At 39.8% G+C, this 27,664-nt stretch overlaps 2 protein-coding genes across 2 annotated transcripts in view; one reads left to right on the top strand and one right to left on the bottom strand.

Moving 5' to 3' along the window:
* The window catches only part of BMP6 (bone morphogenetic protein 6), a 26,826-nt gene extending 21,675 nt beyond the window's left edge, over positions 1-5,151 (top strand). Inside the window, exons 6-8 of the mRNA XM_033519291.1 lie at positions 1,456-1,532; positions 3,526-3,636; positions 3,728-5,151. Of these exons, the coding sequence (XP_033375182.1) occupies positions 1,456-1,532; positions 3,526-3,636; positions 3,728-3,877 (338 nt within the window). The 3' untranslated portion in view covers positions 3,878-5,151. The remainder of the gene's footprint in view (positions 1-1,455; positions 1,533-3,525; positions 3,637-3,727) is intronic.
* A 1,391-nt stretch (positions 5,152-6,542) lies between these two features.
* On the bottom strand, positions 6,543-24,662 carry TXNDC5 (thioredoxin domain containing 5). Its single transcript, XM_015619037.1, has 9 exons — positions 24,513-24,662; positions 21,729-21,834; positions 20,387-20,483; positions 18,024-18,139; positions 15,852-15,938; positions 12,977-13,117; positions 10,135-10,217; positions 7,248-7,377; positions 6,543-6,686 (listed from the first exon to the last, which is right to left on the bottom strand). The coding sequence occupies exons 1-9, from the start codon at positions 24,599-24,601 to the stop codon at positions 6,564-6,566; spliced, it is 972 nt and encodes a 323-aa protein (XP_015474523.1). The 5' UTR covers positions 24,602-24,662; the 3' UTR covers positions 6,543-6,563.
* Between the last annotated feature and the right edge of the window lie 3,002 nt (positions 24,663-27,664).

Genomic DNA, 27,664 nt, shown 5'->3' with positions numbered 1-27,664 from the left:
GGGTTTGGTGCTGGAGGGAAGAAAAAGAAAGGCTTATTCAGAGCCAAGGAAAAAAATCACTAAAAATATTTTTCTATCCCAGCTGCCGCATCTGGGGAAAGCTGCACTGGGAGGGTGCCCTTTCAAGCCATATTAGGGGCACCAGGGGGCTGGTAAGCTGAAAGGTCCAGGGCAGCAGGAGGCAGGGACATCAGCCTGTGGCATCTGCCTGCTGACAGGAGAGCCTCTACTTCCAAATGAGAATTGTGAGGGTGGAGAAGGCCCCTGTGGAAAGGCATGGGAGGAAAACATGTACAGTGACCTGGGCTCCCAAGCTGCTTGGCTGAATTTGTTGCCATCTCTTTTGTCCCTACCATCGGGTGCAAAGCACAGGATCAGCAGCTATAGCTGGTGGCCAAGTCACTCTGCTGCAAGGATGGTTTCTGTGGCTGCTCTGCTGAGGTCCAGCAGCCACCTGAGGTGTGACAAAATCAGTAACCACCCATCAGGGTGGATCTGTGCAGCCACCTGGAGGTGAAAGGCTCCTCTGTCACAGTTCAGCTCCTCTGCTCACTGTGGTTTCAGGTGTTCACACGCTGAGCTGCCTCTCTTTCCAAATATAAATGGGAAATTCCACTCGCTGTCAAAAGCTGTGCTTTGTGGTATCATCAGGAGCTCCTCCATGGTTGAAATATCCCCATACACTGTGCCATGGCAAGGGAGAAGGTCTTGGTCAGGTCTTTGCATCCTGTGTCCCCACTTTTATTGACAATAAGGAGCAAATCAATGGTAAGAACATGCCAAGAGCTGTGTCATCTGTAGATAAGCAGCTTATGGAAAGGAGAAATGTGTTTTTCAGAGTATGGTTAGTAAAGGTCCAAGGGCAGAGGTGGTGCCATGGGTCACATGAGATGTGTGGGGCAAGGTGGGGTGGGCACAGAGAGGAAAAAGGACATGGCTTCCCTGCCTACGGGACACCTTAGCTGTTTGAAGACCTCTGCAGACTGGTGCAGGGGCACGAGGTGATGATTAACCTTCCTGGGGCTGTAATTCTCTCTCTCTCAGTGAGTGCATGCAGCTTGAGCTCCCCACCTGGGGCAGGACACGTAAGAAATGAGAGCTGAGGAAGTGGGGTGAGAGCACCCAGTGGGGATGCAGCCTATGCTGGGCTCAAGGAGTAGATTTCTTTTTAAGAAGTTGTTTTACTGGAGGTGTTTTCCAAGCACTTTAAAGACAGCTGAAGTAACTATAACAGAGTCACTGTTACTTGGGTTACTCCATTCCCACAGGCATCTTAAAAGCTTCAGCCCTGCTTTGGATGTCCCTCAACACCCTTATCCTTTTGGCTGCTGAGGGAGCTTGTCACTCCTCGCTGCTGAGCCCGCAGCATGCACACATCTGGCCAGATGTGCCCTCCAGCAATGCTCTGCCTGTTTTACTTTCTAAATTCTTGTTTTGCTCTTTTTCTTTTAACAGATTACAACAGCAGTGACCTAAAAACAGCGTGCAGAAAGCATGAGCTTTACGTTAGCTTCCAAGACTTAGGATGGCAGGTGTGTGATGTTTCTCTCTGGGTAAACCAGACATTTTGTTATGAAATGTTATCTAAACAGTGTCACGGTAATTCCACTTGAGTCTGCCATTATGCTTTAAAATGTCCCTTGTGCCTCCTCACTAAAACCAGTCACAGAGAAGGGCAAATAAATATTGATAGTTGTGACATTTGATAAGATCCAGAGAAAGCTTGATACTTTATGGGATTCAAGTACACAGTCATTCTCTGTCACTCATGGGAGTCACGGTACGGGCAAGGGCATATATCTGTGTACCTCTAATGATAAGGAAAACAATCTGATGTTAAGCAGTGATTTTAACTAAATTTTTTTTCTAGTGATCACCCTGATTTTAACCTTGGCCATTGCTTCAAATCCTCTGCAATCCCTGCCCCACAATTAGCATTGCCTGCGGTAGGTAGACTGAAGACTGAGTTTAGTTGCAACACCATGAGGCCAGAAAGTTGTTTAGAGTAAGTTATTTAGAACCAGGCTATAGTGCAATCAAACATCACATTTCAAAGAATGCCCTCACCTTCTCTTTTTTAATGATTTTTTTTTTCATTCTTTTATTTAGCACTTGTGAGGGAGGTTACATTTCTATCAGCTAATGTTTTTATCAGGGTGCCAGGACTGTCCCTGCTGCTTCTGTAATACCCAACAGATGAAAGCCCTCTCTCAGCTAATGGGACAGCAGCATTTTTTGTTGCTTCTGTGTCAACTCCATCCCACTAGCTGCAACTGTGGCTGTGGGCTGACTCCATTCCCCATTACTTATAGGTGGCTTTTCACTTGAGCAGAGTCTCTCCACTTCTTCCTTATTTTACTTGCCCTGCTTTTGGGCAGGAAGTGGGTTCCAATTGGGAAGTTCACAATCTTGAAGGCATTACTTTTACCTTTCTACTTGCAGAAAGGTAAGATGCTGCCAAAGGAAGGCCACATACTAGCAGGGCTCATTGTAGGAGTTGGAATCCAGGTCCTACTATTTGTAGGAAGATTATCAAGGGGAGGTAGAGCCCCCTGCAGTTGCTGGGCACTGCTATTTCCTTCAGAACAAACTTGGTTAGCAAAGCTGCAGCTACAGTGTGTAGCTGCTCAGGCCTGCTGTAGCAAAATTCAGGCAAACCAAGGTAATGGCCAGGTAGAGTGGAAATTGCCTAAGAGATACACGCACATGAAACATATTAGCACGTCCTTCTGCAGTGACCTGCAGAGCCCACCACCAAGGGGATGCCAAGTGTCTCCTGTTAAGTGGTGCTGCTTTTAATTTTCCTTTGGCTCTTTTGTGTCAGCAGCAGACAAGCTCTAATTTCTTTAATAGCCTTTTGGTGAAGAGTTCCCTTTTAGCCTAGCCTGGCACTCTGATTGCCACTGGAGCCACCTGCTAGCTCATGCAGCTCAGGCTGGCTGTCCTGCCCCTCCTTTAGGAGTCTAGCTGATGTGGAGAAGCTGTCATGCAACTAAGATTTCCCACAGTGTCTTTAGCAGAGTAGTGTCCCTGTGTAAAAGTGTATAAGCTAGGCTGTCTGAGGCAGCACACCAGGGTTTTATACTCCTGTTGAGGAGTTGCCTGGTGGAATTGTGCCTGTGTGCCTGCTTATATGTGATTTTCTCCATAAGGGGACAAGAGCTGTGCGTGTGACTCAACCTAGGAAAGGTATTTCAGCTGGAGGGCCTGCAGAAAATGTTGGAACATAAAGGTCTCCAAACCACAATCCCCACAATGCAACCCAGAGAGAATTTTAGGGATAAAACCTTAGTTAATGGTAGTTGAGCTGCATATAGATGCACACCATTCTTTGGACCTTAAAATCAGTGTGTCCACGAAAAAGTGATGGTGCACAAAAAGAAAAAAAACAACCAACTAAAACCCGAGCAGTTTCAGTGAAAACATATTTTCACCCTCAAGGAAGAAGTTAGTGGAAAATTTTCAGCTGCCCTTAATTGCATGCAGTTGTCTGTTGAGCCACGTTCTGTTTGTTTCCCTAAAAAGGACTGGATAATCGCTCCAAAGGGCTACGCAGCCAACTACTGTGATGGGGAGTGCTCGTTCCCACTCAACGCCCATATGAACGCAACCAATCATGCCATTGTACAAACTCTGGTAAGTCTCCAGGCAGCTCAGTGCCAAAGCACCAGGTGAATTTGTAAACAATGTACCAGTGTCTCAGTTGTGTTTTCTTTCTTGGCAACAGGTTCATCTTATGAATCCTGATTACGTTCCCAAACCATGCTGTGCACCTACCAAACTAAATGCCATATCTGTCCTTTACTTTGATGATAATTCTAATGTAATCCTGAAGAAATACAGGAACATGGTAGTAAGAGCTTGTGGATGTCACTGACAAACAGTCTTCACACGGACTCTGTGATGCTGCCGTGAACTTGGATACAAGCCTCCATGTTTTCATGACCCTGGGAAAAAAAAACATGTGATGAACCACCCTTCAGAACACCATGTATGTGCCTTGTGGGAGGAAGGGGTGTGGGGACCAACCCCTGGGCAGGGAACAAACTGCTGGACTTCTTACAGACTGACCCTACACCATGGTGGCTGCTTAGCTCAGCAGCAGCAGCAAAATACACACACATTTTATTTGGCTGGGATGGTCTTTATCTCACAGAGAAGCTTAGCCTGTAGCAGGTGCTTGGATATGTGCTGTAGTTTTACCAGATGAGCACTCGACACCCAAAACAAGTGAGGTCTCCTGGGGGCAGGGGGAGAGGCAGAAAAGCTAAAGAAAGTGGTGTTAGCACTTCAGACGTAGAGTATACATCTCGTGCAAGATCCTTTTGGCCAGAAGGACCAGTTACTGCACCTAGACTGTTAGTCTTCTCCTGACATCTGTCATGACAGTAAGCATCTAACATTGTGCCAAAGCAGATGTTTCTCTTATGCTCTGAGCACTGTTTAACTCTGATGTTGAAAGTGTAAGATGGCTTGGCTGCACCCTGTGTTAGAAACACTACCATGAACTCAGACCCTGGCTGGTCTTCCCAGTTCACCATCTGACTGAGCAACACAAAGTTACATACTTGTTCTTATGCAACTTCCTTCCACTCCCCACGTGGAGCTGCCTCATCTACTACCACTTGCCCAGGAAGGAAGTCAAGACACTTCTTCAGCTGTAATTCAGACGTAAAAGTTTAAGGGCCATTCATTCTCTAGCTGGACATTTTGTTTACAGGAAGACAGAATGTCAACAACATTTGTAATCTTTCCCTTTCAACTCATGCAACTAACAAACTGGTATAAAGGATATGCAGCGTAGAGCCATGGTTTGTCTAGAAGAAGCTAATAGCAAATTGTTTTGATCAATATTAAACCTGTATTAAATGCACTTACCTCTACTTGCATTTAAAAGGCTTCTTGTAAATACAAGCTATAATTTATTGCACTTGTCACTGTATATTCATTGTGCTGTATCATTTATAGAAAGACTGCTTTTTTAAAAAGTTTTTATTTAGAAAAAATCTCAGTGTAAACAATTGTACCACTTTGATTTTATACAAGAAACTCATGAGATTGTGCTTCACTAGAAAGTTGTTAAAAACATAATAAAGGCTTCCTGAAAGGCAGAAGTACACATGTCGATCCAATACATCTGCCAGTACAACATTTAGCTTTCACTGTGGCTTTTTCACCTTCACACATTTTCAGATTGAACAGAATCAAAAGTTCTGGACAGACAGTGAAGAGAAGAACCAGGAGAAATTCACTGATTTAAAAGTTCATTGATGTTTTGCCTTTTTTTCTTTTTTTTTTTTTAATAAAAAAAGAAAAACAACCCAAGTTACTCCATATGATGGACAAAACCCAGCATCTTGACAGATTAGTCAAATTAGCTTGTAGCAATCCTCATTCCATGAGTTTCTGTGCACATGAAACAGCAGAATTCAGTCCTTGGTTTGCTGTTGCCTTTGTATTGTGACAGTCTCTGCAATGTAAATTCTTTGGCTTTCAGTTAAGTCTAACATGGAACATCTTATGCACCAAAGAATAGATTCATATTATAATCCAAGACACCACAAAGCGTGTGGTCCTAGCATCCAAACTTATCAATGCTTACAGCCTGGAAAAATGTTAAGGCTCAAAAAGAGGGGGGGAACTATTTTACACTACTGCAGAAGAGATAAATGGAAGAAAAAAAAAATGAAGCATTGTACTACTTGTTGTTCTCTAGGTACTCTGACTAAGGAGCATGTCAGCACAATGGCTGGATTCAGGCAGGGGTAGGAAATGTTGTCAGCTCTGGAGTCTGATCATTTACCATTAACAGAGCAGTTGTAACAGCACCTATTTTTTCACTCTGGCTCTAGAGAAGTAGAGCATAGTCGTGCCTCTGGAGCTGGATGGCAGCAGCCTATGGAAATCCACCTGACACATGTACACCATGGCATCAGTAACTTTCAGGCACATGTTACAGTACCATTGCTTTCATTATGGCTAGACCTCCCACGCTGAGAGGATTAACAAGAAACAACCAGCTCATGGTGGCCTGGTATCTTCCAAAGGTGTGTGTGTTTTCAACCTTTCAGCAGCTATATTAAGACAAACAGGAATTAAGTACAATTCCAGAGGCAAAAGTGACTGAACGCAGCTGTAGCTTTTGCCTTTCTAGTAATGGTAAGCCATTTGTAAGGATTACTTTTTAACCAGATCTAACCTGAAGACAAAAATATTCTACTGTTGCCCTTCAGTTGGTTTTCTTAACATATTTTGGTCTCAAAGGAAACCATTTACACTTCATTGCGGGAACGCAGAAATGCAGTACAACTACCAATGCTGAAAATACTCTTGAATTGCACAGTAACTACTTGTTAGCTTTCCTTCACACACACAGAGACATGTCTCTGACACACACACAAGGGGAAGATACCAATGCTTAGTACATTCAATTTCCTAGAAAGAAAGAAACAAAAAAAGCCCCCTCCCCGCCCCCTCCAAATATACTATTTGAAAATTAGCAAAGATAGAAATCCCTCAGCTACTGTACAGAGACAGCCAGGGACAGAGCATCCAGACTTTTATTACAACTCATCCCTTGCCTGACGCAAGACAAAACTATGAAGTGATTCAAGGTCTCTTGTTCCGTTGTGTTCGCTGACTTTCTTTCCACCTCGGAAAAGCAGAAGTGTAGGATAACCACGTACCTTCAAAAGACACACACGAGAAAAGAAACTTGCTATTAATGTTCAAACCTGTATCCAACACTCATATTTTTCTGACTCTGAAAAGCCATCAAACCCCTGTAAAAAAGTAAGCCATTTTAATTTAAAAAACCCAAACCCACAGCAGAACTTCCAATGCCAACCTGCAATTTCTGAACATTCAGAGAACGGGGTAATACATGTTCCTCTAGGCTCTTGGAATGGCAGCTTCAGCTCTGTCTTCAACTGTCTGCCTACCAGCCCTGAAAATCTTTTTTGTTCTAGGAATAGAATTTGGCATTGGATACCACAAGACTGCCCTGGTGCTTTCAGAGAGAGAAAGCAGGGACTTCTTCAGCTTTGTCCAATAATGAGAATGACCAAGTCTGAACAAACAGTTCAGGAAAGAAATGGTGTCACCAGGTGCCTCTTTTTGGCTAACAGAGACCACAGCTGTACTCTCAGCAGGCACCTGGAGCGCAGCAGCCAGTTGGGCTGCACGCTGGAGCCTCCAACATCTGGTACACAATACTGTCCCCTTCCTTTCAGAACTTTCACACTTACAGAAAATCTGTTGCAGACGTTACGTTCCACAGTGCAGTCCACTTCTGCTATTTTGACATCAGTCAAACCTGGAAATTGCTCTTTGGCAAGGTTCTCCCAGGTTGGAGCCAAGTTCTTACAGTGACCACACCTAGAAACAAAGGAGGGAGATTTGTTTAGCAGATACACTTTCCACTTTATCTCTACTGTCTTGCTGCAATTGCTGTAAGTTTAACTAGCAGCCTTTCCTATCCCCTAATGATTTGGCCCTCCAACTCCCTTGCACTATTATGTCAGCAAATGAGCTAAGAAAACAAGTGATTTTATTTAAGTTAAGCACTGAAGTACTTTCTGGTCTTTGTTAGTCTTGCCTGGAATGGTATTCTAGATGTTGGTACATTAACATTTTACCCCACAGAGGAATATGAAGCCAAATAAAGACAAGCACAGAGAATATTTAACTGGAAAAAAAGATCTCTTGGAAACAAAAATGCTTCTAAGAAGACACAGAATGTCTGTAGAATGAATTAATTTTTCAGGTACCATATGCCAGTTATGCTAAAGCTACATAGCCCAAGTTTAATTAGTTAAATGAGATTTTAATTTCCCTATTAAATTTCTTCCAGTTCCTAATGGCCTCCTTGACCAATGCATAGTAAAGCATTCATTTTGTTTATATTTTGAACTTGGCTTAGCCAAGTTCCTAATGTGAACTTCTTACTGCCTTCAAGAAGAATTCCCAAAGAACTTTAGACTTTAAAGCTGCATTGCTCATTCTGTTCTAACCCAGCTGCACCTTAATTGGGTTATTAAAACAGACCCATAATTGCCTTGAGGCTGGATCAGGGCATTTACAAAAATAATGAAAGATGTCTCAGCAGAAGTTTTCTTAATGCAAGCCAGTGTGTATTTAAACCACCTTGTTAATACACAGTGACAGTATAAAAGCATTTCTGACCACGCACAAAAACTACTAGAACAGGATGATTTTTGTGCTTACGATGCAAGTTAACATTAATATTTGTCCAAAACTAACTGAAGGGCAGAACTAAAAAGCAACATAATAGTGTTTGCTGAGCCCTACATAAGTTAATCCACTTGGAAGAGAATATGGTCATTTATATGCAGAGCACTACAGGCAGTCACAAGCCTGACTTTCAGAGCCAAAACTAGGATACAAGCTACATAAATATAGAAAGTATTTTCCTAAATGGTGGCTTTCTGAGCACTGCAACCAGTCGGCACACGTTGGTGACTCTACATCCTGAAACTGCTGTTTCTCAGCCTGCCATCCAACACTGATCCTGTGAGATCCAGCAGCATCCCATGAAAATCTAATGAGATGAGGACATATTATTATTAGCAAAGGATAATCAAAAAGGGAGCATTTAAATCTCAAACTCTCACAGAAAATGCTGCTCCAGGTAATGAACTGTAGACATGCCAACAATATGATTTCTGGGTTCAGAAATCAGACTGGAAGCTGCTCTTGAGCACAGGTGTGAATTCCATTTCCCAGCCAGTTCTGCAGGTGGGGCAGAAGCAGCACAGGCACAGACTCAGTCTAGGTCCCTCCCAGAGTACAGAGGGAATAAAGGCAGTGAGGAAAGAGCAGTAAATGATGAGGAGTGTGTGTGCTATGGGCAGGCTATTTCTTCACCCAATGGTGGCAGGTACTCTCTCACATCCAAAAGCAGATCTTACTGATGGAAGAGAGCACAGAAGTGGTTCTCAAGCAGCAGAGGGTGACAACACTGGAAAAGCCTGCAGCATTGAGCTTAAGTGAAATGAAATGTTCCCAGGTAATCCTTGCCTACGCTAAGAAACACATTCATGCCTAATGTCAAAGTTAAACTGAAGTATTTTGAGATGCCTGAGCACATCTAAATATGGGTTGCATTTGCTTGTGCTGCTTTGTAATGGGGCCTTTTGTAACCCAAACAAAAGATCTTTCTATATTTTATACACTGTGTTAATGGAATGCTAGTGATTAACTCAGAGATGTGTTATCTTTCACACAGTGAAATACAGCTTAATTTTTATCTCTCCCCCTACACTAGGCTTCCCACTGTTGGCTACAAGACCAACAATGGATGAGTAAGATGGCATACAAAATAAGATGAAGTCTATAAACCAGACAGAGAACCATGAAACTTTCAGAAAGGGAATAGTAAGAAAAAGGGGGAAATACTTGTTCTACAAGTTTGTAATCCTCAGATCTTAACCCGGCTGGGGTCCCAGGCTCTGCTGGATATAGCAGGAATGGCAGATGCCAGACACCACTTTCATTTGCCCTTCCAATGTGTATCTACACCTACACCATCTGCACTTCTACCTTGGATCCCCCTCTAAAAACACACTACATGAACATACACTCTTAAGAACACCTTTAAATTGTCAGTTGTGCAAATTAGTTTTTTGGCAGTTATTTGAAGAGTAACAGGCAATTAATAATCCATAGCTCAACAGTCTGCATCAAAACTCAGGTGTTCGAATGAGGCTTCCAAGCGAGGCTGGAGAGTGCCCAAAGGCCAGCATGCTGTCCTTTCTCAGCACTGAGATATGGTGATATGCTCCTCTCATCTTACCCTCATCCAGGGATAGGAGCATGCTGCACCAGCAAAGAAAACTTCACCCTCCCTGCTACCCCAGCAGTACCTGGAGGCTGACACGGTAAACCTTCCGTGTCAGCCTTTCCACAGAGAGGGAGCTCAAGGGAGCTAAACAAGACTGAGCTTTTTTTTTTTTCTTATTTGCTGCAACTCTTGCCAAAACACACATTCTTCAGCTAATTCACAGTTTAGATCGAGACAATGAATACAGTACTGCAGTTCAAAGACCTAAAGCAACTAATGCACTCACAGCTTAGGCCAGAAACAATCCTGAACAGCAGCAGCTGCAAACTTACCATGGAGCGTAGAATTTAATAAAGGTGATCCCCCTAGCAATGGTTGCATCGAAGTCTTTTTCAGAGAGAGAAAGCACTGCAGCCTGCCCCCAGAAAAAAGAAAAAAAACCAGAAAAAAAGTCAAAACTTTTTGTATATACAACATCAGCCTACTGAACTTTTACCTTCCTAAAAGGAAAACTGAAATTGGGAAAGATAATATTGTTGATAATATAAACAAGAGTGGCAGCAGCAGACCTGCCTTTTACTTCTCAGCTACCTTCCTTCCCCAGAGAGATGCAGAGAAAAGTGCATTTTACATGGAATCTCATCCATAACTGGAGAAACAAAGCTTTCCTGTTTTCAAAGGATTTGCCTGTATCCAAATTTTCATGAATTGTAAAAAATCACCTTAATTTTAATACACAATGTTTCAAGAAACAGCCCTTAGAGGAGTTGGCTTCAAGCAGGTAATGGCCATCTGAGATTTTAATGAGGTATTCAAGGCACACAAGTGATGTCTCAAGAGCTGTTCTTTCTGTTATTCCTTTCCCTGCATTGCATGCACAGAAAAACTGTTACCAGAAACACAGATTTGCCTGTCAAGAGGACATCACAACACCACCCTTGCATGGGTGCCAGGACATGTTTCTACTCCTGATAATATCAGGAGCGAAGGAATGATGGTAGGAAAGCACATTGCTTACAGTCTCATGTGAGAGAATAGAGCTGAAACTTCATTTCTTTGCATGAGACCTTTAAGGGTGGGAGAGATTAAAAACAAATAAATGTACCTCATGCCTATAAAAGCTTCAGAATCAAGTGGAAGCAAAAGAAAAACAAGATCACAGCTGACAGCACTATCAATTCTATTTTAACCCCAGTAAGTTTTGTGAAGCCAAAAATAAATTTGAAAATCTGAATTATCCAGTACCTTTAAACATTTCTGTAAATAAGTGTTCGTTCATGGAACTATTTCACTAAGCTGAAGTGTTATTACATCTAAATAATTATTTAGAAATTAGAAATAATACTTTTCTACTTTCTAATTATTAAATAATGAGAAATAATTAAATGAAGCAAAAAGTTAGCACTATGCTTCTGCGCTGATTTTGCTAAATGGATATCTAAAACTGACATTCCAAACACAATATACAATCTAAGGTACAAAATTTGAAAACCTGATTAGTAATAACTTCCCCATGATTCACACAGTAAAACGAATTTTAAAGATCTGTAGATTACTATCAGTATAGCAATGTGAACTATACAACCACTAAAATAAATTTAATATCAGATATCTCAATTTCAGCTTTCTGTCTCAAAAAAAGACATCTAATACAATCACATAATGTGAGCATCTGCTGGTCACACTGCCTTAATCCACTTGGATCATCTTTTGAATTACTTTAGCCATGTTTGGCAGTAGAGAAGTCTCATGGATGTAAAAGTACAGCTTCTGTTAAAGGACTGGCAAGTACTTGGGCTACATAAAACATGGAGGGAATCCAAGCAGGGGTTCAACACTTGGACACAAATTTGTGGTGGGAACTCATTGCTTTTGCTGCCTCTGGTACCTGCTGTGGTCAACCGATGGCAAATGAAGTCTGTTTGCTGGCTGTGGGGGCTGGCCCCTTGTTTCAAAATTCATGAGAACAAAGAGTCAAGGGGTCTGAAAATAAAAGTTTTAAGGACAAGTTCAGTCCTACACTATGTCTACTATTTTTTGGCAAAAAAATCTCCCCCAACAATCCTTTCCTCTTTGTGTGTGTGCTGGTGAATGCAAGGCAGAAGTGGGAATTTGTGTCACATGTGGTTTGTGTTATTTCTATAAAAATAGAAAGACAACTAATTACTTTCGGCATTGTACTAACACCAGCTCATTGGGATCTTCCAAATATGAGGTCAATTAAAAAATAAAAATTGAAGAGTATGAAAATTGCAAATCTATGTGGTCTATAATGTTTGGTAAACCACTAATGCTGCTGGAAAAATCAGCTGGGAAAGGTAATATTCTCATGTAAGAAGCTGCATACAAACTGTATTTATATTAATAATATTGTTGCCTAATTACTTAAGTTCATTTTATATCACAAAGGAGTGTAAATCCCCGTCCCTTATTTTATAGGCAGAAAGTATGTTCTAAACATTTCATGAAAAAATATATTTTAAATCCACCCTAATTTCTCAGCCTCATCAATTTTTCATTCATCTTCAAGAAAAATGACAGATGAAATGCCAAAGGGATTAGAAAAGACAGAAAACTATATGACGTGAACTACAACTGTGCAAAGGTTATTTCTGCCAATTTCTTCACAACATAAGCCTGTAGCTCCTACAGCCAAGATTAAAATAAGTCTCCAAACCCCAAGGAGTTTTCTTGTCACAGGGCATGTTACCTTACCATATTGGTACTGGTCTTCATAATCTTTGTTCATTGTTTCTTCAGATCTCTAAATATAGAACCCTAGCTTTTTTTTAGGGGCTTAGCAGTGTGCATCATCCTGGGTTCAAGTGAACATCTTGCAAGGAATCTTCACCTCTATAGTGGTGAAATATGCTCTCATACAGACCCAGGTACCAGCAGTTCCATGGGCCAAAAAGACCACATTTAAGCCTGTATCTAAATAACTCACTGCAACCATAAAATAGAAATTCGACTTTTTTCCCTTCTCCAATTCATCAGGATAATAAAAGTATTGCTAAAATTTATGATCTGATTCCACTCATTAATTACTCAAAAAAATAACCAGGGAAGTATTTGGTACAGTTTACATCCAGAAATTGTCAATCTATCAGAATGACACACATGGAAAACTCAGGCTGCTAAAACAGTTTGAACACAGAGTGCAGGAGCACTTACCTCAGCACGGGTGGGCTCTGCAGGTGGCTGTAGGGCTTCGACAGGTTTATCTGCAGGTGGCTCTTTCCCAGAGCTCTGTAGTTGTGAATCCACGTATTCTTTTAAGGAATCAAAATCCCTCTTCCCTTTGTACTGGTCACCCTACAATTAGCAAACAGTTTGTGCAACCTTCTATATACATTTGATATAATAAATAAATAACTACTAGCAAAACATAAGATTGCCAAGTGTAAGCATATAAATAATAAATATGATTATTTAGTTCTTAAACTTCTTTATGACATTCCATTCACTCCATGTCTTCAGCTTTTGCCATAGATTCTTCAGTACCCAAAGGGAACAATCTAAAATTTCCTTGAAATGAAAAGTATTTTAAGAAACGTAGAAGCACATTTTTGAAACTTTGCCACTTTGACCTTCTGGTCTCACTCTAGTCAGCTTTTTCAAAGTTTTATTTTTTGAATGTAACTCTACTACAAGGAACAATAAAATACCCACTGTGCTTTGGGTGTAATTTCTGTTACCCTGTGAGCTCTACACAGTGCTTTGGCAGGCTGAGAACCTTAACTTGCATGTCTCTGGACTACAGTCATTCCTCTGGCCTGTGCACTTGCCACAAATCCTCAGGAAACCCAAATAGTAAGAAAATGCACTCTGGGCACCTAAGTTCACCTAGGAGCAAGAGGTGCTGCAGGGCAGACATTTCCAATGGCACCACTCTCACAAAAGTCTAATCTTATTTTTTAACCTGCACATAAAGCAGTCAGCCAGGTCTTTGAGAGGCCACAGTTTACCTTGGATGCTTCCCCATATTTTAGGTACTTTCCAAATCTAGAGAACAAGACAATCAAGAGATTGTCAGAACAAGAAATCAGAGCCCTTGTGAGCAGCTTCTAGTCTCAAATCCACTGTCTGCCCTCTCCAATCTGGCTCTTGCATGACTGCCCTCATGGCTGGCTGTGAAAATCAGTACTAATTTTCCTCTTCAGAAGAGACATCACATCTTTGAGGCATTACATATCCATTGTGGATAGAATTCTTGAGATGTGGTTTCATGTGGTGTGGGCTGCAAGACCTATGTCCTTTTGCAGATGAGGAAGATTCTTTAAGAAACAACATACCATCTTCCATACATTAGAAGGAAGAACAGACATCTCTTCAACTTTCATTAATCATTGGAACCCTTTCTACACATTTTCCTTCTTTTGTAGATGATAATGTTTCCTGAAACTACTGCCCCTTTCCTGGCACTGAGTGTCAATCCCTAAGGAGCAGGAAGCCTGTACCTGTTTGTACCTGTGCCAGCAGGGCAGGGTCAGGGTTCCTCCTGGGGTATCTGCTGCATCTCACCAACAGCAGTGGTGTGATGCCAGACTTCAGTTATGGCAAAGGGGATGAAGGTATTACAGACAAGGCTGGATGACTGAATCAGTTCTCCTCCTTCAGTATCAGAGCGGCCGGAGAGAGTTTCAGGAATTTCTGGGCCAGATTATTGGAAAATTGTTGAGGTTGTTCTGTGCTTTTTCAAATATGTTGTATCAGCCCACAGAGAAACGTGTGATTTTGGTGGCAGTATTCCACCAAGGAATACCACACTGACAGTGGGAAAAGACAGTTTGATGTCAACTGAAATACATCGCTCAGATTAATGAATGAGGTTCAGCTTTACCAAATACAACAGCAGTGATTTTTTTTCTTTCCTTGCACTCTTGATTCAAATAATTCCAAGGAACTCCAACTTCAATTATTACAACGTTTAAACTGAAGTTTAATTAGCTGAAAACCTCTAGCCTTGGACATGACACCACGCTTGATTTGAGCACTTCCTCAGCTTCAAGCTGTGCTGCTGACGTGTGCCTTGAGAGGTCACAAGGCTGCACACTTATCTGAATCTGCTTGGGATTCAAAAATGCAGGGGCTGCTTCATTTAAATTCCCTAGTATCTGATCTTATAGGGATGCTTATGCCAAACCTCCCATGCAGTGGTATGTACTTATGGCCAGTTTCTCTTCAGAGTACCAGAAAATTGCCACAAGCAGTGGCCACTAAACTGTTTTGAGTAGAAAAACTTAACGTTGCTGATAGTGTAAATGTTCAAAAAGGAATCCAAGATGAATGGGAGAAAACCCCTTCTTCCTTTCCCCCTGCTCTTAGCAGGTAGGAGCTAGAAGTATAGTCCTGGGTTCTCTTGCAGACCTGTTTTTAATATCCATTTAATGTATTTAACTAATCTTGAAATTGTGAAACAGTATAAATAAAACTAGAATTTATAATATGTTTATTTACTGCTGTTCCTGTATGTGGTATTTACAAATATTTTATCCCTCCATAATTTCAGAATATTTTAGCTCTCTGAATTGATGCAAGGAAAAATGTCAATTGGGCTCACAAGATTCTCACTTGCAGTGTCATGTGAAATGTTCAGGTTTATATAAGAAGGAAAATTTGCATCTCTAGACATCACTCAGCAGATGGGCACCACTTAGAGATAAGAACCTTCCGATACACATTGCGAAAATTACATACTTTATTATTATTATTTCTATTTCAGTTATGTTTTTGTGTTCCATAGGAAGTAAAATACTATGATAAAGTAAGCCCAGAATTCCCTCACACAGCAGCATAACTGGAGCTACTACTTACAGATTTATGAACATTTTATCAGTTATTTGCAAAATACAGAGAACAAAAACTTTTATCTATGGACAAAGTCTACCTCTTCTAGTACCCAAATGAACCTCCAACATCTTTTCTCTCACAAGTAGACTTTTGTATATGTCCACTTGATTTTTTATTTTTTTTCCAGAATGTAAGCCTAGCCCAAATATTATTCAGAGAAATATAGTGTAATCTTATGCTGAACTTGCAGACTCACCTTTTCACCATTTCTAAACCAGAGGAGTGTGGGATAACCACGAACTTGGGCTTCAGAGCAGACTTCATAATGCTGGGTACAGTCGACCTACATTTTGGGAATAAAACCCAAAACTATTCAGTGCCTAAAATAAATATACAACAGCCATCACAGTGTCCCTTGTTTAAAAGCTCAGAAAAATAAAGCAACAAGCTTACAATACAAGGCTTGGCAAAACTCAGTACCCAAGTACTGTCTTGAGAATGATTATGTCTGCTTTCCAAACAGTGGTTTGGCTGTATAATTGGGAGGCTCTGTGTGTATTTGATTTTTTTTTTTTTAAGGGGGAGGGAGGTATGGCTAGAAGGAAGCAGCAGCAGTTACAAAGAACAATGAAGACATAATTAAATACCTCAATTAAAAACTACTTGATATTCTCAGCTAATAAAATCAGTGCATGGACAATGAGACACAAAACACTAATGTGAGAGAGCTTTAAAGTGAAGACATACTGGTTCACCCATTTTTAAAAGACTACTCTTAAAAGACTTCAGAAGACATGCCAACAGCTAGCAAGTGCACTGTATTCCAAGGGAAGATCCAAGTGCATAGCAACATTCAATTCTAGTATGTCACAAACCAGTCTGTAAAGTTACTCGTTTATAAGCTTTTCACTTGAAGATCACTTCTAAAGATTAAACAGTGTTAAAACACTATTCCCCCAGATTAGATGAAGGTCATGGTTCAACCTTCTTAGAAACAGTTGTGTTTCCTGTTTACTTACACACTTAAAATCTTAGCCAAGACATGCTTCAAGAGATATTTTACAAACTATACAGTTACATAAAATTGTCTACGCATCAAGACAAATCTTAGTGAAGGTATTAAATAGCAACTGTCAGTAATACAAACTGCAAACACCACAGACAACTGATTAAAACAGAAATTTTGGAAATTTATTATTTTTCTCTGAATACTGGAGAATGGTAACTTCATAAAGATACTTAAGCAACGATTTCATAAGAGAGCAAACAAGGGTACCAAAAAGTACAGAAAGATTCAAAGGAGAAAACATTTCTGGTATTTCATTCTCAGAGGGAATCTTAACTTTATATCCACCAGGTCTGAAAACACATGCATAAATATTTTTGTGTCTTCTCTGAAGTTCAACTGTGCTTATATATGTGCATATATATATATATATATATATGCCTCATCTAAAGTTCAACTCTGCTGGCCTGTGCTGTACATGCACAGCATACTCGAATTAACAGATTTTCAAAAGCATTTTTAAAAAAAAAGTCAAGCTCATCCCTCCTGCTACAGCTGGAAGTGCTGTGAGGGCAGAGGCAGGGGAGACAGCTGAGGGACTTTCCCCCTGCAGGACTGACAACACTGCTGCCATGCAGTATTTCAGATCAGTGGAAGCACTACAGAAGTTGAGCCTGATCTGATTTCCACTGTTGGCAGGGATTCCCATCATGAGCCACCTGGACTTAGGTATGGGTCAGCAAATAAAGCCAGGAACTGCAACTGCCAGACCACCTCCATACCTCTGCACAGAAGTCACTCCACGTACAAGTAACAAGCTCCCATGGTAAATACACCACAGAACCTGGTTATCAACCCTAAGGGAAATAGTAAAGCAGGACAAGATATCAATTTTTAAGGTGTAAGACCCCCTGAAACCTTTTAGAAGTTTTATGGGGAAAAAGAGGAAAAAAATCAAAACCAACAAAGAAATAATTCATCATAAATACCCAGTAGGGCTAAAGCTTGCCAAGAAATCCAATGCTGCAAAGAACAAATTAAAAGTCACTTTCCCACTCAAAATAAATACTGAAGTCTGTCAAGTTCTGACAAAGAAAATGAATAATAAAAAAACAAGCCTCAAAATATTACTCCCTGCATCTGAAGTATTGGACTTATTCCCAACTCTCTGAAATGCGAAGAGGCAGCTTTGATTGCAACAAGGCTTTGCTTAAAATGGGGGAGGGCCTAAACTGTGGATGTGTGAGAAAAAAAAATAAATTACAGTCTCAAAATCAAAATACAAACTATGACTATAAAAGAATTTAAGAAGTGACAAACAAAATAGTTGTTATTTGTGAATCATAGCACAAAAGACATGATTCTTGGCTGAAACATATGATGACACAAACCATATTTTCAGACTAAGAGTGCTTCACCTACCTTACCAATCTTGACAGTTTCTGAATGCTCAAAGACTTGAGCCAGCTGTTCCCAGGTTGGGGCCAAAGCCTTGCAGTGACCACACCAAGGGGCAAAGAACTTGATGAAGTGATTACCTTTTAAGTAAAAAAAAAAAAAAAGAGAAAAGAAGTATTTAGCTCATTTGGAATGAACTTGGCTGCAATTAAAGCCGAGGTACTAATCTCGGGCTGCAAATTTATCATGGTATTTCCTGAGTTAAAGATAGGAAACACTGTGAATCAAAGGCCAGGACAAAATACTTCAGCAATTAGGTTTTCAATACTGTATGCAGTCCCACAGCATTGCCAAATTTCCTGAAAATCCAAACAGCTTCACAATCTCAAGCCAACAAGTGAGGTATTAAAACTGATACCTTAGTGTTTAATTCTACCATGTCAATCAGTTGCCCTTTTACAGACTAGAAAGAACTACCAAGGAACTGTTGATAACAGCATAAACTGAAGTATTAAACTTCAACTTTATGCAATGTTGTTTACTAAGAAACTCTTAAATCCATGAATTACCTGAAAAATAATGTTCAGTTTTCCATTCTTCTTTTTCTGCCCTGCTCTTTGAATTTTCATGTCAATTACTCAGAAATTTCTGCCTTTAGTAGATGTTCGTGGCATTTTATGCAGAGGACAGTCTTTGTGCTATCTCCTACTAATGTTTAGTTTTAAAGTGCATATTATTGATAACCAGGTATCAGAATATGCAATTTATTTCAATTAAGATTAATTACTTAAAATTGCTGCACATTTTTGCACACATCAAGGCAAAGCTCTGTTAACTTAAATAAAAACTAACCTAATTAAAATAAGGGGAAAAAAATAATTTTCAGTAAACAGCAGGAACTGGTTTTGAAGTTGTTTTTTTTTTCTGAAGTTTGAAGGCTTGTCCACAAAGGAAGGTCAGAGGAAAGGCAGTGCAAAATAATCAGGAAACAAACTGCAGTAATAGTGTACTCTAACTTGACTAGTCTGCATGAGAAAGACTTTCAAACTGAACAACATGCTCTGTGTTGGTCAAGTAAACCACAAAATTAAATTTCCCACGAATTAGTAAGAACATTAGTCAAAATCAGCTATTCTTTACCAAGTACTCTGACATACTCTCCTCAATAGAAAACAATATAATTAATTTTTGTCCCAGAGCAGCAAAAAGGTAAAAGTAGGCTATTTAAGAACAGAAGTCAACCCTGCTGGTGTAACCGCTAAGCCTCATGTTAAATTTAAGCACCGAACTTCTCGTAACTGAAGTCAAGAGGACAACAGATTTACAGATGATCATAAACCTGCTTAACCATCAGATATGACTGTAAGAATGTCTCCTCTAAGAGAGCCAGTGGACACATAATAAAAACACTAAAACATTTACAATGCACTGAACTTTACAGTCTGAGAAGGTAGTTAAGTTGACAAATGCTTAGCACATCACTGATGGCTTAGAGGAAAATTAATTGAGAATTTTGATTGAATTCCACATTAAGTGTTAAGCCAGACATGCTGGGAAATTTTAAGTTAGCTGCACAAAAGGCTGTTTTACACATGAAAATATTTCTTATCAGCTAATGGTTACTTTAAGAAGTTCTAGTTCAACCTCCCTGGTGATATCAAATGGGCAAACATTTAATTTAATCCAGCCTTTCTTTTTTAGATAACAGATGGAGAAAGTAGGATCCTCTGTTGTCATGCCAGCCCCAAGTTTGTATTCTAAGATTTTGTCTAAAAAAACACATATGAGGGGTGAAATTTCCCATATTAGGTATACCTCCTGGCATTAATTTTAAAGCTTCCAGCCAAAATACTTTTTAAAGTAGCCAAACAGACAAAGTGTTTTGCCCTCATTAAGTTCTGGAGGAAGGAAGCTAAACAATATCAAATAAAGGGCCAGACTGGAGTGGGATGGGGGCTGGAAGGAGGAAGCGGGTGGATTATTCGTGTCCAGAATAACACCCTGGGAGGAAGAACAAGCCAGCACCTAGGAAAGGAGGAAATGGGACTTACAAAAACAAACAAACAAACAAACAAGTGTTGTGACTGAGCAAGGAACTCAGGAGAAGAGACAGTTTAGTTGAGCAAACCCCACTAGCTTTTTCCCTGGGATTAGGAGCCATAATTTTACTGCTTTCTGAGTGCTGTACTTCAACTTTCTCATTGTCTGTAGTATGTCTTTTAACCAGTACATTTTTACATAGTTTGCAGTTTCATACTTTTTCACTAGGTATTACTGGAAAATAAAAGTGGGAAGGAGGTACCCTGAAAACTAACATTTCTGGTGCAGACTTCCCACTATTAACATCTCTGTAACCAAGTTTCTCTTCTTCGGAAAAAAACAGTTACCTTTTGCTATGTGCATCTTGAAATTGTCTGCTGACAGTTCATACATTCCCTGCTTAGGTTCAGGAGCTTTTGGTGGTTCCACATCAGATTCTGGGTCCTAGTCACGAGAAAAAATAACTTTTATTTCTCTTCTATAGCAAATACACAACACTTGTTTCCTGTATCACACCATTCTGTGATAGTACCATAAACTCTGAAATTTTAAATTCCTAAAGCAATGTCCTGATTTAGCTTGATTTAGGTACCTAATGTTTCCTAAAAAACAACTACTTGAGAGCAAAAGGTGAAAACGACTGCCACATAAAAGAGAGTTACTAGAGTCTGTGGAGTACCAGTCTTTCACTGTGCTGTAGTACAGTCACAGGGCACAGTAATTGCTGTGGCATTCATTGCATCACCATATACATATTAACATGCTTAAATTATATAACAGTGCCTCCAGAGCATCACACATCAGCCACAACTGCCATCACACCCATTTCAGTGGTCTCTGAGCTATTTAAAAATAGTGCAAAAGCTATTTTCTGCTCCCTTAGTGCCAGAAGGAATGCTGTCTACCTAATGGCTCCACAAAGTCAGCAACAATGGAAATAGAGCAAACAATATATATAACTTGCAAGAAACTCACGAGCATTTCAGCAAAAGTAAGTGAATACTTTCTAGACGCCAGCCCTAGAGCTGAAAATAATTTTTTAGGAACCCCAAAGTGTATTTCTTAAAGTAATTTAGCATTTAATGTTCAATTATTAAAAATACCATGCTTGCTTAAATGTCATCACATTCTAACTTTGCTTCAGCAATCACAAATTTAATTTTAGGCAAGGCTTGGCTCCCGTATGTGAATGATACCCCTAAACTTAATGATTTTCCTAGTGATGGTATTAGCTTATCTTACTTAACTAATAATTTTAAACCTTTTCTTTAGGCCATAACATTATCAGAGAGTAACTCAGCTAAAGATGGCACCCATTGCTTTAAGAAGTAATTAAGCCCAATACAAATGCAATTTATAATGTATTAGAGCTAAATTGCTTTTCTTACTCTAGAAGCATTATGGCATACAGGTGTCAAATGAATTGACAGCAAGGACTGTATCTTAAAATGTCAAATGTATAAGCACTAAAACTGCATTATGTACTGTAATTTTAAAAGCAGGAACAGAGAGCAGGTCACAGGATGACAGACTTAATTACTACTCTGATTTACATGTAAACTGTTTCAGATTGATACTGCAACCTAACTTTTATTCTCAGGAGCAGATTTCCTCCTGGAAATTAAAACTTAACTTAAAGAAATGATAGATAAGTAAGCCAGCAGAAAAGAGCATTTCCTTTTCACTTACAGATGGTTCCTCATTTAGTTTCTCTAACATCCAATTTTCCAGTGCCTGGAAGTCCCTAGGGCCTTGGTATTTCAGAGGTTCTTGTCCCGGTTTAAGCAACTTTAGCCTAAAGGGTCAAAATGTAGAGAAGAGTGAGGCAAAAGTTTTCACACAGGAAATATTCTCAGAAAGATAATGGGCTTTGCTAATCTATGGCAATGCAGCTCAGGCTGCAATAACAGATCTCTTGACTATTAACATCAGCATCACACAACCCTTTCAGATTAAAGTGTCATGGCTAGAACTTAGGACCCTTTTTCATTCCCATGTAAGCATTAAGGAGATTTTTAAAAGAGAAAATAAGACATACCAAGTTAAAAATCAGCACAGTGTAATATTACTTTGATCAATAAGAAAGAGCAATTTCGAAATTGCAGCATTCAGTTCTATGAATCCTATTTCAGTTTGTCAAAGAGCATCAATTTTGTTTTGTTCACCTCTCTCTATCACCAAAGGAAAAATATCTAGTGCTTGTTTTCCCAGGAATTTCTTTCTCACCGCTTGTTTCCTGACTGCTGTTATAGTGTAGGGCTTTTCACGTGGTATGAAACTGATTAAAAACACCCTGAGACAAGTCAACAGGACAAGAAGATAAGTAACTGCTTGTAGATATCCAGACTTCATGATTTTAATGTTTAATAATTACTATCAAAACTTTCCCATAGACTACGTAAAGCTTCTACTACTGCATTTTAAGTTAAAATTTGAAGCATATTTAGTAAAGGTGCGATACTGAATTCTGACCTGGTCTTATTTTTTAAAGCAAATAAGAGTTTCAGTTACTACTGTCACCTAACCCTCAGTTCCACTTGCCAAGCTGTCACTTCATACTTTAGTTTCTTGAAATGTTTTTCTCTCTTCTTGTTCCACAGTTGGAAGAAATGAACATATGAAAGTGTTGAAAAACCACATAATGCAAATACATTCAAAAGAGATAGGAAGTCCCACTGTCATTTCTGTTCAAGGTATTCTTGAATGTTCCTTGTGATGACAGAAAGTCAGAATAATAAGGAAGCAACAAAAATGAAAAAGAAGAACATCTAAAACACACCTCCTGGCACTACTTTTGAAAAGTAACAAAACAAATTGAGGTAACATCTTAAAAAAAGCTAGCTACACCTTTATTCTCCGCAAACAAGGGTAAGTTTCTCTAGTTCAGCTGAGAGAGTATTGATTTTGTAGTACCAAATAATCCTGACACACCTGTGACAGCAAGTGCAGGGAGCTGCTCAGCTGCTTTTTCTCTGAGGGGATGAAAAGGGAACGCAGCCTTTCCCTTGACAGGTGTTTGGAAAAGCAATGTAGGGATCAGCACATCCTGGACTCTGCCTGAGGAAGCTGTGAAATTTCCCTTGCTGAAGGTTTTTAGAAACAAGCTAGTTCAAAACTGACTCAGACAGGAAGAGAGCTGATGCCATGAATTCCCCTTCATTTCTATACCTAGCAGAAGACTGCCTTACTATTTTTAACTTTTCAAATAGATAAAAGCAAGCACTAACTATTCCTATATATTCAATGACCTCCAAAAGGAGGGAGGGGAAAAAACCCTCCAGCAATTACACATCCATTGATTTTTTCCTGTTCAAAATTTCTGCCACTCTATTTTACGAGGAGCAGCACCACAATATAATCAATGCAAATATGCAACGACAACCAATGCTCACTTCTGGATATATGAAAGCAGAACTGTAATATTCATTCTTCCTTGGGATTTGTAGCAGAGACAAGACACACACTGTCCTTAAGGACAATTCCTATCTCAACAAGGACTATACTATTTATAACTTTCAACTTCTACTCAGTTGCACTCATCTGTGTCCAAGTGGGTGCAGCCAGGAGCGAATGAAAAGTTCAGGCTGTTGCTGGGCTTGGCAAAAACACCAGACTAAGTGAGCAAAGGAAAGGAAACTGAAAAATACAGGCTGTGGAAGGGCTACAGATGATTACACTCTCCACTTACCCCCACTAAGATGAGTAATTAATATAGAAGTTGAAAGGATCCCATCCATATTTGCAAGAAGCTTTAAAGAAGACACAAGTAAAAAGCAAATCCTTTTGCTCCTTTTCTGGCACTTTAAAGGGGAACATACATCTAACTCAAAGGCACTGACCTCTTGTAGATACTCTAGACCATGTTCTGCCCACCATAGCTGAGCCAGTAAGACATATATCCTTGATAACAGCATAAACATAAAAACTTTAAAATACTAGCTCAATATATGGAAATTTAGCTAGGAAAAAGTCCAGACAATATCACCACTGCTATGCTAAGTGATACTATTAATTTATTGCTTTATGAGCACTAAGTTCACTAAAAATCTAAGAGACCACCTCTAATGCAATTATGATGGGTGCAGTGTACTGACAAACTTGTGGCAAGTTTTAAAAGTGCAGTTAGTAGAAAACCAGCTCTATCATGCATATCACAGCTGCACAATGTACTGTTGCTTCAGAAAGAGGTACTCCTAGACAAAAGAACAGGAAGATTCCAGACTTCAGTTAAACATAGCCACCTTCCAAGACATAAAACAGCTTCTTGAAAGGAAAAAAAAAAACAACAAAAAAAGCATAAGAGTACTATGAATCACATGATACTTGGCAACGCGGAAAAAGGGCTTAAAATGAATACAGCAGGTCCAAAGAAACCCAGCAAAAATGTAGCTTAGAAGTTAGCATCAAGAAATTGGCAGTGGATTATGGAAAACTGGAAAAGAAAAACAGGAGCAGATTTCTTTCTATACTTACGTAGGGTATCCTCGCACACCAAATTCAGAGCATAGTGGAATATCTACAGTACAATCCACTTTAACAACATAGACCTGTGGATTTTCCATGTTGTTGTATTTATCTCCCAAATCATTCCAAGTTGGCTGGAGGCGCTGACAATGTCCACACCTGTGAAGGAACAAGATACTGTTTAATAGCTGCTCACACTTAGAGGGGAATGAGCCCATGGAAAAGTCATATGCCGAATGGTGATTTTTATTAATTTAAACAATTTTTTAAATCAAAAGTTCAATCAGTTACATCAGAAATCTTCCACACTCAAGCTGTGTTACACTAAGCAACAGCAAATGCCATTAAGAACTGTAGCATGCTGCAAACACATCTCGTAAAAATCATCAAGATTTGAGAACCTCTTGCTACTCTCCTTTTATAGTACAAATTCTGTGAATACCCCCCTGAACTTAGTAAAGCTGTTAATCAAAGCACTGTCAGTCTTTCAGCTTTCTAGAAAAATCTTGCAAGGTTGCTCAGCTTGCTTTACATTCTAATATTTCATAATTACTTTTTTTTTTTTTTAGCAGTAGTTAAGAAGATCATGGTTTCTAGCCTCTTTGTAATGCTACTTGCACATCCATGCTTCAGAGGAATTATAACACACAAGACAAGAAATGTCACAACTGATTCTGCAATACGGTTTCCCAAAATTTTGATAACCCTTGTGGGTCCCTTCCAACTCAGAATATTCTGTGAAAATCCTCCCATCCTATGCTCTGCCCCAGCAGGACACCATCATATATCTCTATATTCTGTGCATACATAAAGAAAACTGGCCTCACACGGCTCCTACAACAGCTCAGAACCTCCTCAGAAGCAAAAAATAGCTATTATTTCTTCTCACTGTTTTCCTAATCCTTCAAATCATTATATCAATACCCTATTCCTCAAAGTATGATGGAAAGTTTTAATGAATGGATTTTCATTTCTCTTTAATGGCTGCTTTTGCCAACCCTCCAAGACACCTAAAAAATACAAAGTTGGAGTAACAGAAAACATTCTCGGATTGACAGTATGAAAGCAGTTATTGCTTGGCATGATCTACATCTACTTTGTAACTAACAATTAAATCACTATTATGACTTTGGAGAACTTTGCTCTAACTTAAAATAGTTTCACTCATACAAATGATTTTGAGTATGTGTAGAAAAAGTTGCACAGATTTATACCTTTCTAGGTATCCTGAGACCATTAAGAGAAAAAAACCAACCAGAAACAAAATAAAATGCCTTGAGATTTACTTTAAGATAAAGATTTTTTTCTGATCTTAGTAAAGTCCTGTAACAGGCACAGTGGGTCACACATGCACCCATGATGTGGCTGAATACAACCTCCTATGTCATCTTATTCTGAATTTTCCTGGTGAAGGGATACAATGTGTTATTATTAAAATCAAATATTCCTAAAATATTTAACTTCTGACTGACATCCCTCCGTAGTCAACTCCTTCACAGAGCTTGAAGTAAGAGAAGGATTTTAAATACCCTAATCCCTTTCCCTAACAGATGCAGTGACTCAAAACACCAAATGAATATTGGCTGTCGTTAGAGAACAGAGCATGGAAAACTAGGTAAGGGAATCCCAATTAATTAACCTCTTGTTTTTCAAGTACAACACAGCTGCTTTGTCCCTGCTTAACACTGTGATCTCTGCTATACACACCCCTTCCCTTCCTTCTGTGGATTATGGAAGCTAAAACTGACAATAAAGCAGGAAACATGTTCCTATCTGAATCAGTAATCGACTAGTTAGTCGTTCCTGGTTTGAAAACAAACAAACAAACAGTATTATATAGAAAGAAATAAATGACAGTCCCAAAAATGCTTTTTCTGAAGTTCCCAAGGAAATATACATAAAACCAAGGAGGGCAAAATCAAAGAGCAAGATCATGCAATATGACATGCTTCCCTCAGCCCCATGCACCTACAGTCCTTCACTGCTGCTACTCCACAACACATTAGTGGGGCTGGAGGAGCTGCTGGGGACAGTGGAGAGAGGCCTGGGTGTCAATGACGAGTCCTGCTCTTTTATCCCTACATGGGCTAGAAAGCTGTAAGCATCCACAACCTCCACTGACAAGCACAAATGAAGATCCAAAAGAGGCTAACACAGACATTTCTGGGGGCCACTAGTAGAGCTTGAGCTCTGCAGCCAGCAAGGGCAGCTCCACAGCAAGATAAGGCTCAAATCCTTATCCAATTAAAAACATAGACATGGATAATGGTATAAGCAGTCCAGGACCAGTCTTATTCTGCACAGAATTTAACTCAAGTGAAATCCAGTCAGCAGAGTTTGATTCAATTCTGCTGCAAGTTGGTGGACTTGCCAGGTTTACCAAGAAAGAACATAGGTTGAAAAGATCCATTAGAGTCAAGATAATGAAATTAAACTACTTAATTGAGATTTCTGCCTGCTAAGGAACCAGGGGAACCTCACTCCTCTGCAGAACTGCAACTGGCCTGGCAAAAATTTTAAGACTACTTTGTGCAACCAAGACAGTAATCTGTTCTGTCCCCAAGCATACCTATGAAGTGGGACAGCCTTCTGAACAAAAGCCTTATGGTATCTGATGGCAAATGACTTGGAATGCTCTCTTCTTGGAGTATCCTGCCACCTCTGAAGCAAATGCGGGACCTCAAGTGTACCATGAGGCCCTCAGCAACATTTGTTTCAAGAATCTGGAAGAGAAGGGCGGTGTTGGCTCTAACACAGCTCTTACAGGTAGTATTGATGATGCAACATTAGCAGCACCCACATAAATCTGAAAGACAATCCCAGCTGAACCTTGGGCTGCTTGCTGTTTGCCTTGGAACAACAGACAACAGCCTGTGGGAAGCCTTAGGAGATTAGCACATCACCTCTGAACAGGGCAAGAGGCTCTAACATAGACTCCAGGACTGCCAGGCTGCCCCCCTGATCTCACTGACAATAGAACTACTGGTGTGTATAAGTACCTCTCTGAGGCACTTGGATGTTCCCTTCATTCTGCTCTTCCCTTGGAGCTGAAACCTGGCCCCGTTGCTGCCAGTCCGGAGCCAGACATCCAGACCAAGGGCCTTGCAGCCAAGAACCAGAGATCTAGAGGAGATTTGCTAAGGATGAGGAGAACATCCAGA

Source organism: Parus major, chromosome 2 (assembly GCF_001522545.3).
Source record: "Parus major isolate Abel chromosome 2, Parus_major1.1, whole genome shotgun sequence".
Classification (NCBI taxonomy): Eukaryota; Metazoa; Chordata; class Aves; order Passeriformes; family Paridae; genus Parus; species Parus major.
The sequence above is the reverse complement of the archived record's forward strand: the minus strand, read 5'-3'. Positions and strand labels throughout refer to the sequence as shown.